This window comes from Podarcis tiliguerta (genome assembly GCF_965153285.1).
Source record: "Podarcis tiliguerta genome assembly, chromosome: 10".
NCBI lineage: Eukaryota > Metazoa > Chordata > Lepidosauria > Squamata > Lacertidae > Podarcis > Podarcis tiliguerta.
The window spans coordinates 49,107,332-49,122,400 of record NC_139543.1 but is presented as its reverse complement, the minus strand read 5'-3'; the positions used below and the strand labels follow the sequence as shown (position 1 = coordinate 49,122,400).

The window sequence follows — 15,069 nt, the reverse complement described above, 5'->3', positions numbered from 1 at the left end:
GCAGTGCTTCTCTCTCTCTCTCGTGCTCTCCATTCCTGCCGCGATTGGGCGGGGGCGAGCGAGCGGGGTGGGGGAGCAGGGACGGCTAGTAATACGCGTGCCTGGTGGTCCACCCTCGTGCTGCCTAATGCTCCCCACTTCCAAGCTGTTATTTCCCCCAGGAGGTAATCTGCCATTGGTGGTCTGTTGCAGGAAGCATGGAGACGGATTCCTATTGCTTACCTGCTGGATCAGAGCAGGGAATTCCCAGGCCCAAGGTAGCTTGGATGGAGTCTGCTGGAACAAGCAATGCAGGATAATTTTTCAAGCTTTATGCTCAGGGCTACGTTAACATCAAATGTGTATTTTGACCTTAAAAGGCTACCTTTTGTTTCTGGTGATTTTGTCATCCATTGTCTCTCAAGTACTAAGAAGAAAAGAAATATATTATTCAGTTCACAGAGGCTGTTATAGGTTCCTGTACATTTCAAACAAAGATGACATTGGTGGAGCATCATAGATTCTGTTTCAGTATCGTATTTCCCCAGCTCCGTTCTTTAGAGCCAGAAAGCTGCCAAAATTTAAAACACCAACTCAAAAGATAGTGACTAAATTGTTATTCACAGACTATCCTTAGAAAAGTATGCCATGTTATTTCTTGCAATCAGCCGTCATGGTGGTGTTGTATGAACTGTAAGCTACCCACACAATCACCTACTGTACTACCAGTTGACAACACATGCATGCAAGTTGCAAATGCTACTTAAATCAATCCACAAATTTCTCCCAGACCATAACAGCAAATCCCTCAAAATGTGGTGGCGTGTGCTTTTGTAATCTGATAAATTTGCGGCCACTGCAGTATTGAAAGGAAGTGCCAGAGGAGAATGTCACTGCAGGAAGAAACTTGTAGGCGTTCGGCTGTCTGCACCTCTACCTTTTGCTCTTATAACAGGAAACACAGGAAAAAGAGCAAAACATTTTCAGAACTCAACAGATTATTTGGTCCCAACCTATCAGTTCCCTATAGTGCATCATCATGCTTTGAAAATGTTCATGAACCTACACATTCCAGAGATGGTCCTGTTCTCAGTCACCTCCACTGGTTTCTTCATAGATATGACAAAGTTTTCCTCAAATGAATACAGAGTTAAAACACTACACAGCAAACAAAGTCATAATATGAATAGGGATGGTTGAATCTGGAGTGTTGATAGCCTGCTTTTCATTTAATATTTTCAGTCCCAGAGTGGGGAACAAAGTAATAAAGAAAATATATATACACAAAAATTACAAAAGTATATAAACAAGCCCAATAAACAACAAATTGACAATTCTTTAATTAATGCAGGAGCATCTCATGCTCTCTGCATTTGCCTCGAGGAATACATCAACCCCTTACTCAAATGAGTTTGGGGAGTCTGTTTTCTAAATCGGAAATCTCTATGGCTGCAATCCTAACCCCATTTACTTGGAAGCGAGCCACATTGAATTCAATATTCTGAGTAAACAGGGTTAGCACTGTGCTGTAAATGACCCAAGCTAGCTCTGGTCTATGCCTTGCGGTAGCCATTTGGAGCAGTATTTGCATGCTCCATTGACTGCTCTGCCATGTGGCACCTGCAATATGTACCCTGGTTTACTGTGCAGATCTCTACCATCACATGGGGTTTCCATGGCATGATCGGAAGCTGGCAGCTGGGATGCCTGATGTTGGCATCTTAATTTTCCCTATAACGGCAGCAATTCTCAAAGTGTTGTCATAATATCAATAAAGGGGCAGCCTGGATTCTCCCATGAGGAAAACGATCTACTCAGTACAGTATAATTCAAAACTTCCAGAAAGTTGGCCTGAACATGTGTATTTTTGTGTGCGTAAAGCCTGATTAAGGTTCTTTTAAAAAACATGCAAAAGATAAATATAACAACAAAATAAATGCAAGATTTACAATCAAAGTAGGGAGGGAAATCCGAAAATTTACACTTGGGAGCTCCCAACAACATACTTTGATCCTTCCCTGTTAATGAATTTTTGTTGCCAAAGCTCATAATTACCTGGTATGGAATGTGAATTTGCTCAGCTAAATAATGCTCAGGCACAGTAGGAATCAAATGTTACTTCCCTCAATGGTTTGTTGCAGTATAATGCAGCTTTCCTATCTTTAACCACTTTAGTTAACAACTAAATAACCATTTACTCTTCTTTCCAGGTGTGACTTGATGAAGTTAATTATGATTTATATTGCTGTGTGAAAGGATTCCACTGCTAAGAATTTACTAGGATTAGGAACAGAGGCAGCAGCCTTATGCTGGCTCAGTACTGAGATGTCTGCACTGGATGGCAACATCTCTGTGTCTGGGGATTCAGGCAGGAATCTGTCCCATCGCTACCTGGAGATGCTGGGGACTGAACTGGGACCCTCTGCACGCAAATCATGTGCTCTGCCGCTACTGAGCCATGACATCATATATATATATGAAAGGAGTTGAATTGTGAAACCCAGCTCTACTAAAATAAAGCAAGGGAAGTTCCTCGCCCTCCCTCTCTCATCATATTTTGTTAAGCACAGCTAGGATTTCATCCAAAAAGGAAACTAGGGTATTAGGAACACAGAAGAATGTGGGGGCCAAGATACAATGCAATGCAACGCAACGCATATTTGCTCAGAAATGTGCCTGCTAACTTCAGAGAGAAGTTAGTCCTTGGTAAGTATTGCCTATTCTGAAACAGGACAAGTCTTGTTCAGATTAATATCTGGCACAATGAAATTGCTTGTGGGTTTTCTTTTTCTATATTACAGCCTGAACAGTCGGTTCTTGCTCTCCCCCACCCCGCTTCATAAGCAAGAGATGACATGCCCAATGGGGCATTTTACACTCCAAAGTAATTACTTTCATTTCTTGGGGGTGATAGAGCGCTCCACAAACCTTTTCAAGACTATTTTCTTTGTACCGCTTGCAAAAAGAAGAACACCATATCATTTTCTCTAATCTCACAAGATGACACCTTTATGCTTACATTAATTTTCTTGCAAACATTTATAAACCGTTTTTTAATGGAAAATGTAATCATCTTGATCGTGGGCTAGAATTCAGCTCAGGAGTAGCAGGTGAGTGTACAGTGTATACTGAAGTAGGGCGTCTAATATCTAGAGAAAGAGTTTACACTACGATAATGAAATTCTGTAAATGTAATTCTGGCAATTGACTACCGGCTGAAAGGTCTGGAGAACATGGCCCAACTCCAGCTTAAGTTATTTGCACTATTAACCAGCAGCTACTACTAGACTGTGTATGGGTATACTCTCTACAGTATCAGAGCTGTAAACCTTTAAATACCAGTAACTGGGGATCACGAGTGGGAGAGTGCTTTTGTGCTCATGTCCTCCTCCTGGACTTCCCATAACCCCATAACCACCCACTGTGCTTCCATATTTCCTTTGTAGCTGTTGCACAAACACACCAGAATACAAAACAACCCCTGACTTTGTACACATTATCGCCTTAAAATGCAGCGAGGTAATTTCCCTCTGCTGTGTTTCAAACTTTTGCATGATGTGTTGTACACATCCATCCAGAGGGATGTGTTTTCAACTCACCTGTCTGTCCACACCAGCGGATGGAGAGGTGGCGTGGGTGTCTTCATATGGCTTGTGTTTTCAAATTGGGTTGAAGCTGGTTTGGGGAGAAACGCATCAAAATGCAGCATTTCTCAAGAAATTGCAGCAAAGATGTGGATTATGGTTAACACTGTGTGTTCACAGCTTCACAAACCAGTGGTAAGCATGCATTGGATGTAGAGTAAACCAGATTGTGTTCACAGCCCCTTTGGTGTTTGCAAAGCACATGCTTCACCTGACAGCTTTCAACCACAAGGGAGCACTCTTTCCCTTGATTTTCTATATCTCCGAATCCTACTACCCCCCACTCTTCTTCCCAAAGTAGTCAGATAATGGTATAAGTTTGCAAACTTTTCTATAAGCTTCTTCAGTTTCTTTAGAACAGCGGAAGCCAGAAAGGCTGACCTTATCCCCTTTGGATTTTTGGTATCGAAAGCCCTTGGCTAATTTTTCAGCAGACAGGAGATCCTTGCTTCTTGAGAAGGAGGAGCTCTGGCAACACTTGGCAGCTGCCTGTAAACTTTTCAAGTTACCCATCGTTTTGGAGACGGGTAATATCAAAGGGCACTATGGATTACAATACATGAGGGGTGTTTACAGCCTGGAAGATTATTTATGTTTGGCTTTGCCTCTATAGTCACACATCCAAGCTAGGAGAAAAGGAACACAGGAACCCTCTCATTATCTTTTGAAATATGAAGATCAGAGGAAAACCTGGGTTTAACGTGTGGAGTGATGGTCCTAGAAGCCTGCTTATAAATTAGAAGCCATCCTACCTCTATAATAACAGATCCAGGAGCAGAGCTGATATCCAGACACAACAGCGGCTTTCTGGAATCGTTACTGCTGCTACAAAAGAAACCTTGGGCGTATACTACTGCTCTGACCACCACAAAGATATATCTGGTCCATCAATGGATTAACTCCGTAGAGCCCGTGTTGGACGTTGGCACAGCATCACTTCAAAATGGGAAGTAATAGCGACGAGGGGCTACTGAACAGGATCTCATTCTCAGGGCCAGCATCCCTCGGAAACGGCCACCCCAACCCTCATGGGTTACCACTCCGAGAACCATTTGGTGTTCCTTTCCATTTTGACCCAGCATACTGGGACCACCAAGCCTACGGTGGATATTCAGGAAGGTTCTCTTACTTGCCCTTTTCTGGGTACGTAGGAGTCTATGACTACTCTTTTGAGCCTGCCTTCATTCGAAAGAGGAACGAGAGGGAGAGGCAGCGGGTTCGTTGTGTGAATGAGGGCTACACGCGCCTCCGAGACCACCTGCCCAAGGAGTTTGCTGACAAGCGTCTCAGCAAGGTGGAGACTTTGAGAGCTGCCATCACTTATATCAAACACCTCCAGAACTTGCTGGACCATCAGCCTTTAGGGACAATTCCTAAAATAGCAGTCCCAGCTGCGGAGGCCGCTGGTGCTTCTGATCTTAGCTTAAGAAGGGAATGCAACAGTGATGGAGAATCGAAAACTTCATTAGCTTCATCGCCCTATAGCGAATTTGAAGAAGTCTGCAGTTAAGAAAACATCTTCAGAAATGGACACCTTCTTCAAGCCTGCCTTTTAACTATTATTATTAAAGAGCTACATTATTTTTCAAAGGACAAAACTAGTCCCCAGCAAAGGGATGAAAAAGGTATCTTCATTACTTGTTCTGGTCAGTTTTTGGCCATAGGGAGAAAAAAAATCTGTATTCTTCCTAATGTTTCCTTTTTGTTCCCAATGTTTTCTTATTTATGCTATTAACAACTGTGTGTGAGAGAGCAGAGAGGGAAATAATAACTGACCTTGTTTTTTGAAATCTGAAATATTCCTCACTTTCTGTGACCTTTGTTCTGTCTGTCAGCCAAAGGGAACAATAAAACCAAGTGAAAGAGTTGGTTTCAAGCTATCTATATGTGGGTATTCATATATGATAAATAATTAGTAGGGCATTTTTTCCTAAATACAAGTGAACATATTGACCCTGATCCAGAGAAAGTTAGTTGAGCTTGAGCCTCATTGAAATCCATGGGACTAAAGTCACAAATTTAATTATTTCAGTGGAACTTAAATTCATTGTGATATACTTGTTCCATTGGTTAGAATGGCATTGAAACACATTCAATCCCACTCACATTGGGGCATTTTCATCCAAGGTGTTTAGAGGCTGGAAAATGAGAACAGAAATTCCATTATGTTTCGTCAGGCTGTGATTTCAATGAATGTCATCATAATAGTAATGATGTCATCCTTACAGACACTTATTTAAGTAATAAGTCAGTTAACAACCAACCCAAAGTACCTTTAGAACCAGTGAACATTTTATCATTAACATACGTTTAGCTATTATTTCATTATAGATAATTCTAATTTAGAAACATGATATATTTTGCTTCTGCTGCGGTGCCTCGGGAAAATAGGAGCACATAACATCAGTTACTGTGAGACGGATTCCATGTGCATGTGTGTCAAATATTGGGGTAGATCTACTATGAAACTAATTAAGCTTCAGGGGCCCTAATCCCAGAGGGGCCCCAGAAGTGGCTTTAGTTGCTTAAAAAAATCTTATTCACACCAATGACTTTGACATGTGAGATAATCCAGAGCACCAATTTTAATCAAAATCTGAGATGTAATAGTTTTGTTCTTTTAATGTGGTGGTCTGTTGTGGAACAACCCTACTGAAGCAAATAACAGACCTCATTGCTGGTTGTGAAGAGGTCCCCCAGGGCAGTTCAAGTTTCAGGGCCCCCCAAAATGTAGGTTAGCCACTGTGAAATATGCCAACATGCTAGCATGTAAGAGTGAGAGAAGGAAAACAGGAAGAAAAAAACACTCTATTTGGTGTGGTTTGTTGGTGGATGATATCCAAAATAAATAGGTGATCAGAAGTCTAAAAAACCAAGCAACTTGTATGTGATTAACTAATGGGAGTTGTTCTATGGGGCAGGGTCACAAAGTGAATTTGAATAAATAATTATTCTGCATAATTAAAATTTCACCAGTGGAATTCTACAGGAAAAATCCCACATCTTCTGCATGAAAATTTGGGCATTTTAAAGATTAGAAATACTTGCTAAATATAAAGCCTAAACATGCTATGGCTGAAGTTTAGATTTAATGTTTTGGCCCTTCAAAGTCATGACTTAGATAACTGAGAATCTACCATGGGCTCATGCCCTCTCTAATGCCACCTCCTGCTCTCTCCTTTCATGGTGTGCTCAGATTATTTACCTTTCAGCACCAGCTATACTTTGTTGTTCCATCCACATCACCAATCTGTGATTATCACTTGCTATGCAACCCAGAACCGCAAACCATGATCAAGCCAGTCATCCTGGAGTGCAAGAACAAACCCCAGTTTACCGGTTGTTGTGTTACAGTGCACTATGGTTTGCATCCCAGAGCCGGTGCACTGAGCAGGCCTTGCCCTCAAGCAAGGTAGAGAGAATTTAAAAGCTCTTGCCAGGTAACCCCAAGCAAACCAGGTGCAAAAAGAGCTTTTAAGATCTCTACCTTGCCTTGGATTTAGTTTGCACAATTTCAACCAGCCTGCCTTCAACCAAGTTTTGTTGAAATTGCGCAACTAAGATGCAATCATACTGTATTTTAAATGTGCTTTAACTGTAAAATAATAATAATAATAATAATTGGTAAAAAGCCCCTGGACGGCTAAGTCCAGTCAAAGGCGACTTGGGGGCTGCAGCACTCATCTCGCTTTTCAGGCCGAGGGAGCCGGTGTTTGTCCACAGACAGCTTTCTAGGTCATGTGGCCAACATGACTAAACCGCCTCTGGTGCAATGGGACACCATGACAGAAGCCAGAGCGCACGGAAACGCTGTTTACCTTCCTGCCGCAGCGGTACCTATTTATCTACTTGCACTGGTGTGCTTCTGAACTGCTGGGTTGGCAGAAGCTGAGACAGAGCAAACTGTATGGTTTGTGTGCAGCCTCAGTGGTGCTCTCTGTCCAACTCAGCAAAGAGGAGGATGGGAACAAAACTAGATTTAGGGCATGGACATGTTAGTGGCTTAAAGCTCAGTGAGGTCGCTTCCTCCTGCTGCATTTCAAGTCGCGTTTTACTGAGCTGTACACACACTACCCAATTTGTTTCCCTATGCCTTTCTATTGAATGAAGTTGTCACCTGATGTCTGAAATGCGTACATCTCCACTTTTTAATTGGATGGAAGCTAGTTTGAGGAGAAACGCTTCAAATGCCACCATGGGAGTGCACTGGAGCCAGAGTAGTGTGTAATCGGCCTTAGTTGGATCTGCCTGTCATTAGCTCCAGCTCCACCTAGTGTTGGTCTTCCTGTCTTCTGCCCTACCAGTTCCAATAGGTGCCAGCCATCACTGGGAAGGGGCTCCCTAAAACCATTATGTCCAGAGTCTAAGGGTTCGTCCACACTTCCGCTTGTGCTTAGAAAGCACAGATCCAAGCAGTTTTGCCTTTGCCCCACTTCTTCTCCCCAGAAAACCGTTCAGAACAAAGACAATCCATGGGAAACTTGACTGCTGTTTGCTCCAATTCAGTGCTAAATTGCAGGTTTCCCCAGGGGAAAGCAGTGGGGCAAACAGTGTGGATAAGCCCTAAAATTACCTCACTGTGCCCTCTTGTATCCGTAAGCAGTGTAGCTCAAGAGTGGGTTTCTACCACTGTTTTGTTGCATTATATCTAAAGTGAGGATTCCAAGTCACACCCACAATTTTGTGAACAATGCTAAGGGTGGTGTTTATCCTGGATTAACATGGACTACCTGGGAGTGAGGTTGTGTGTGTGGCGCAAATCACATTTTACACTTAAACAGCCGTGCTGAAGCTGCCTTTCATCGCCTATGACTAATGGACATTTACATTCAGAAGCACAACAGGAACGTTCTGAGGCAAAATTGGTAGCTAAGTGCCATAAAGATGAAAAGCCTTAGACAAGTATAATTATCTTCGTTATTAGCTGTAGTAGTAGCAGCAGCAGCAGCAGCAGCAGCAGCAGCAGCAGCAGCAACAGAGTCACTGGAAGAAGCAAACTACTAAGCATCATGGTAGTGGAAGTTCTTGAAAAGAGCCCCTTTTGCGGCTGCCTCCTTTCTGGGCAGCCTTCTGGGGACCCAGTGGGTGGGACAATGAATGTAAATGTTGCCTTTGTACCAGTGGCGTAGCGTGGGGGGTGCAGGGGGGGGCGGCCGCACCGGGCGCAACATCTGGGGGGGGGGCACACTCGCAGCTCTCTGCCCCTACCTGGCTCACTCACTCTCTCTCACTGCAGTGCTGGCTGTGCGATTCCGATCCGAGCCGCCGGGTCGCCGCCCACTGTGGAGGGGAGGGTGCCAGGCGTGCGGTGCGGTGTGGTGCGGAGCGAGAGCGAGGGACTATCTGGGAGAGGGACAGTGCAGCGGGGGGGGGGGGAATTACTTGCCTTGCCCCGGGTTAGGGGGTGCAAATTACTTGCCTTGCCCCGGGTGCTGACAACCCACGCTACGTCACTGCTTTGTACAGCACTCTTACACTCCTCTGTCCTCCATCCAGGCAATATCAGAATTCAAGGACCCACAATGAGGGATCAAAGCAGAGTTGGTGAGGGATGTGGTTTAGGGAGAGGGTATGCAGAGGAGGCATGGAGAGAATTCTGGGAGCCAGAGAGAGAGGCATTTGGCCCCAGGGCTAGGATTCCCCAGCCCTACTCTTGAAGATGGCTATAGGAAATAATCCTGGCTACATCATTCATCATGGTTACTTTTAACGCCTTATGATTATTATTACAATTTACCCGCCTTTCACCCTAGAGTCCTAGTGTGGGTTACATCTATTAAAGCACAACATTAAAGACAGTTTAAAACAACTTAAAGGTAAAGGTAAAGGTACCCCTGCCCGTACGGGCCAGTCTTGACAGACTCTAGGGTTGTGCGCCCATCTCACTCAAGAGGCCGGGGGCCAGCGCTGTCTGGAGACACTTCTGGGTCACGTGGCCAGCGTGACATCGCTGCTCTAGCGAGCCAGAGCCGCACACGGAAATGCCGTTTACCTTCCCGCTAGTAAGCGGTCCCTATTTATCTACTTGCACCCGGGAGTGCTTTCGAACTGCTAGGTTGGCAGGCGCTGGGACCGAACAACGGGAGCGCACCCCACTGCGGGGATTCGAACCGCCGACCTTTCGATCAGCAAGCCCTAGGTGCTGAGGCTTTTACCCACAGCGCCACCCGTGTCCCTTAAAACAACTTACTGTCATAGGAATAAGGGGGGGAGGTCCTAAAATATACATCTCAAGTGTCAAAAGCCAGACTAAAGAGGTGTTGTGGGTGGGCCAGCCTGAGCATCGTTTCTTAGGCTGCAGACCTAAATCTGGAAGGAGGGAACTGCTTCGTCCAACCCCAGCAGGGCTGTCACCCGTAGGACAGGTGTGTGGGTGGACTAGCACTATTGCGCTTCTTCAACCTCTCCATTAAAAAACCAAATAAATTATTTTAAATAATAATACATTGGAAGAAACTGCACTAGCCCCTGGGCTGGTGTCAGTGCTTGGTGTGGAGGCATGCTGGGGGTCTGAGAAGACTATGGATCCAAACCTTCCCCCCCCCCCTTATTCTGCCCCACCAATGTTGCAATGTCAGAGCAGGGGCCTTGGAGTGGTGGGGAGGGGGAATCCAAAGCCCATTCTCCGTCTCCAAGTTCAGAGCTATCTCTCTGGCCCCCACTCTCCCTAATTCAGATCAAAGCTGGTTTGGGGGGGAAATACGTCAAAACACATAACAAGCAACAGGCTAGATAAAAGATAGATTTGGATTGTGGCTTATCTCATGTGGGAACACAGTGAGGGTGTGCTAGATTCAGAGTAAACAGGAGTATGAGCTTCTGTTACTTTCAATGGGGCCATGGCTGCATTCATACCATAAAGCACATTTTGTCTCTCAAAGAATATTGGGAACTGTAGTTTGTTGAGTGTGCTTGGAATTAAAGCTCTGAACAGTAAACTACAGTTCCCACAATTCTTTGTGAGAGGGGAAATGCGCTTTAAATGTATGGCGTGTTAAGCCAAGGTTAAGACTAACTTTTGGTAGATTGCATTTTTTTCAATTTGATCTGCTTTCTTGCAGTTCAAATGCCAAAACCCTGAGAAAGCACAGTATATTGGCCCCTAAAGATCTCCCAAATACAGATAATTGCAGCCATAAATGCAACGAAGTCAGCAGAGGTTTCAAATAAACTGTACATTTTGAAATCTTTCTTAAGATGTCTTTTGTCTAGACAAAGGTTTTCTTCAAAGTCTGCAGAGCATATCATTACCAAACTTTGAAAGATAGTGATCCAACTTGTCACTCTTGGAATTAATGTTTTAATAAAAACAGACCAGGAGATGTTTTCTCCATGTGGCGTGATTACTGGTTACCATAAAAATACTTCACATATATTCTTAGACACATGCTCAAGAATTTTATCAGCTTTCTGCACACTTTATCTATCAAACATGGGTAAAAAATAAAAATAAATCCCCATTAAATTACAAATCAACCAGCACTTTGATACTATCACTATTTTAAAGATGTATAATCCGAGCCATGAGATTGTTTTGAAACCCCTAATAGCTTATAAAGTTGACTTCCCCCTCAGGAATAACTAGACTAGGTTCCTTTCAAGTTGCATTACTCAGTGTCAGTAAACGGCCAAAGAAAAACAGAAGGAGCCGTAATAAAGCACTTAAAAGTAATTAGTCACTCAATATCTATTTAGAATTTGGGAATGAGCAGGGTAAGCTTCAAAAGGAATTCCTTTTTGTATCCACACAGAACGTCTGTCCCTGGAAATCTGAAATAAGGCTTGAAGAATCTTTTTCATGTGAGACAGATCTGCTCCCCAAAAAATTGTTTGCCAGATATTTTTTTTTACACTAACTTCATTCCCCCCCACAACTAGAAGACAAAAGAATACTGCTATGAAGAAACCCCTCTATCTGTCTATCTATCTATCTATCTATCTATCTATCTATCTATCTATCTATCTATCTATCTATCATATATGTATGTGGTCTCAATTCCCCAAGTGCCAGTAGGCAAGAAAGCATCACTCACATGAAAGAGGGAGTATCAGCAGGTTTTGGGGGAGTACCAAAGCTTGCAGAACTATGAGCAAACTTTGGGGGTAGGGGAGCTCAATGAAGACTGAGCATGTTCAGTAGACCTGTAATGCCGATTGATGGCATGGAGAACCAAGAGGGAGGGAGTAATGAAATTGAGTAGTCTGGAAGATGGCTGAAACCCTGAACTCTGCATGGCAACTGTTTGTTCCATTTCCACTTTGCACCTCCATATTGAATAGTGCAGGAGGTACCTTGTTTCAGACAGAACCTTGAGATGACACCCAAAGGGGAAAACCAAACCCATCCATTCTTTTCTTCTTCCCTTTCTTCTACCTTTTCTCCATGGGAGGGATACATTCTCTCATGAAAGACCTGGCAGCTCCTCTAAGACCTGAACCTCATCCAAGTGATAATTACATCCGTTTGAAATTCCATGAACTGAGAACCAGCCTCCAGCTATTCAACGAACGCTCCTGCAGACCGCATGCTTTCGCAACATGCCCCTTCTCTCTTTGCATTCCTGGCAACCACAAGTTCTGGGCTACCACTGGTTGCCCTCTATTCCTTTGGGCCACTATGGCAACTGGGATCCAACTCTGCAGTGTTTAGGAGCCCTTCTGCTGAAAGTGTCGTTGGACTTCTGTCTCTTAAGGTCTACCCTGAGTGTACCTCTGCAAAGACCCTTGCAGAACCGAGGCCGACCCATTCCCTGAGTCCTGCCTTGAGCTTGCCAAAGGTATTGGAGGCCAAAGCAGGCTCTGTCTCTCCCACCGGACAGGAAGTGAGAAGTCCTGCATTCTTTTGTGATGTGTGGGAAAGTGTCTCAATTCACAATGGGCTTTTAGGGGCAGAGAGTCCACTTCAAAGAGGTTTATCATTACTGCTGGTGACCAGAATTGTTGCTCCCTCTCTCAGCAAGCTCATACACAAGGCCAGCCCAATACATTTTACTTCCTGAAGTAAACAGGTTGTTACCCTGATGTTGCATTTGCATGTGCTTATACATCTGAATACTAACCATGCTGGGCATGAGGGAGCTATTGCAATGCATAAATATGGCTCAGAAACTAGATTAAGGTCTCATTCAGGATGACATTTTATGTGGGTGCATTCTGCAACCTGTTTTTGACACAATAATGGTGCATTAGTGGTGGGTTCATTCTGCTTTGGTTTGTATTGCAATGCTTTCCCAATGCTACCACATTGTTGCTGCCGGGAGGGATTATATTGCAACAAAAGCAGGACAAAAATGAAACATTTTTAATGTTTTACAGTCATACCTTGGGTTACAGTTGCTTCAGGTTGCATTTTTTCGGGTTACGGACGCACCAAAACCCGGAAGTACCAGAATGGGTTACTTTAGGTTTCAGTGGTCACGCATGCGCAGAAGTGCTAAATCGCACTTTGAACATGCGCAGAAGTGCCGAATCGCAACCTGCACGTGCCACTGCGGGTTGCGAACGCTGCGGGTTGCAAACGTGCCTCCCGCACGGATCACATTCGCAACCCGAGCATCCACTGTATTACCAAACATTTGTGGTATAAAAAGTTATGGCGTTTGAGCAGGGTGTTATGGGATATGCACTGACTGGCTATGCACTGACGCAGTGTGACCACCCCAAACATTTGCAGGTGCCAGGAGTATTGAACATGGGGTTGTGTGGGGCTGCCCAGATAGCATCATGAGAACAAATACTGTAATCACAAATGCACAATAACAAGGATCTCTGGAGGAAGCCCAACATGTCAAACTATCATGCGAATCCAGCAGTGGCTACAAGCCACTCTGGTGCTCACCCCGTAAACTCAGCAGTGTGGAACATTAGTAGGTATTTTCCTCTGCCACTTCCAGACTGTAAACAGTAACAGATCATTTACTCGCGAATGAAAGCAAGCTATCTACTTACTTGGGGGTGTGGGTTGTTGGTTTTTTTTTAAAGGAGAGAGATGAAAAGAAAACTCACTTCAAAAAGGGAAATTTCCATTTGATGTACTGACAATTCAAAGCAAAGGTGAAGTTCCTTCTCCAAAGCAGCTCTTTCTCCTTGGCACCTCCCATATCAGTTTCTTCTGACAACATCATGGCTTCAGGTCAGGATAAACAAACACCACTTTGCTGGTATTATCACTAGCATCAAATGAGTGAAAATTAAGACAATGAGTCACTAAGGAATAGACAGATTGTGGCTGCAGAACACAGCTTGATCTAAATAAAAACAGATGTACTGTTCTAAGGTGTGGTGGAAAGGCAGCATGTCTTGGTAGTGGCAACACCGCGTCATGTGTGGATTCCTGTAATGCACTCTGTGTGGGTCTGCCTTTGAAACCTGACTGGCAACTGCAGGGGGAATTCAAAGGAGATCGCTCCGTCAGTGCAAGTGTTTCTGCTTGCCTGATGGAAGGACCCCCCCCCCCTCTTCTCCCCCTTCTGCACTGTTCTGGGAGGTTCTACAGACACCCCCCCCCCAATTGAGCCTACTGGGAATGCACAAGGGGAGGAGAAGGGGCAAAAGCCGGTTGCACTAGCGGGACTCATTGCACTGGCTTCTGCTAGAGCAACCATCTGCTTGAATCTGACCCTGCAGCTGGTGCAGAATGCTGTGACCAGCTCTCAGACTGGAACTGGGCTCCTCTGGGCTCCTCCAGATGACCTGCTCGTTCAACATTCTTCCCGATTTGCTTGCACAACGCTTACAGGGTAGTTAGACTTTGCTTGGTCTTTAATGAGCATTTCTTCTGCTTGTTTTTATGGAGCAGTTATACAGGGATAAACTTTTGCAGGGGTAGGCCAGGGCAGGTGGAAAGGTTTGCCCCTTGATTGTTCCAGCAGTATCCCTCCCCACACCGTAGGAATGTTTCCCAGGCAATTCTCGTGTTGCCCCCGGCTCCTCCCTATGGTGTTCTCTGATGGCAATGCTGAAACTGAGGAGGAGGAGGAAGCTTGAGGGATGGGTTTCAATAGGTAGGAGAGGATATATTAATTGCAATTTATCTCTCAAGGCATGCACGTGTGTAGGTTGAACAGACTTTTAAAACCCCATCCTTGGAAGAAAAAAAAATAAAAGCATAGGAATTAAGCTGCAAAGCCTTGTTTTGAGCAAGCACAGCTAAGGAAGTAAGCTGGCTTCCCCCTTCTTATCCCGCTTAACAAATAACCAGGCAGCAACTTGTAAAGTAAGTTTAAAAATAAGATTTACTTACCGTATTTTTCGCCCTATAAGACGCACTTTTTCCCCTCCAAAAATGAAGGGGAAATGTGTGTGCGTCTTATGGGGCGAATGCAGGCTTTCGCTGAAGCCTGGAGAGCAAGAGGGGTCGGTGCGCACCAACCCCTCTCGCTCTCCAGGCTTCAGGAGAGCCGCAGCGCCAGCCCCACAAGCTCCGGGGACAGCAGGGAGGCGGAAC

At 44.5% G+C, this 15,069-nt stretch overlaps 1 protein-coding gene across 1 annotated transcript; it reads left to right on the top strand.

The window, feature by feature from the left end:
- Positions 1 to 3,668: 3,668 nt before the first annotated feature.
- Positions 3,669 to 5,488, top strand: ASCL4 (achaete-scute family bHLH transcription factor 4). The gene has a single exon (XM_083401136.1). It carries the CDS (start codon positions 4,567 to 4,569, stop codon positions 5,131 to 5,133), a length of 567 nt encoding a protein of 188 aa, XP_083257262.1. The 5' UTR covers positions 3,669 to 4,566; the 3' UTR covers positions 5,134 to 5,488.
- Positions 5,489 to 15,069: the final 9,581 nt, after the last annotated feature.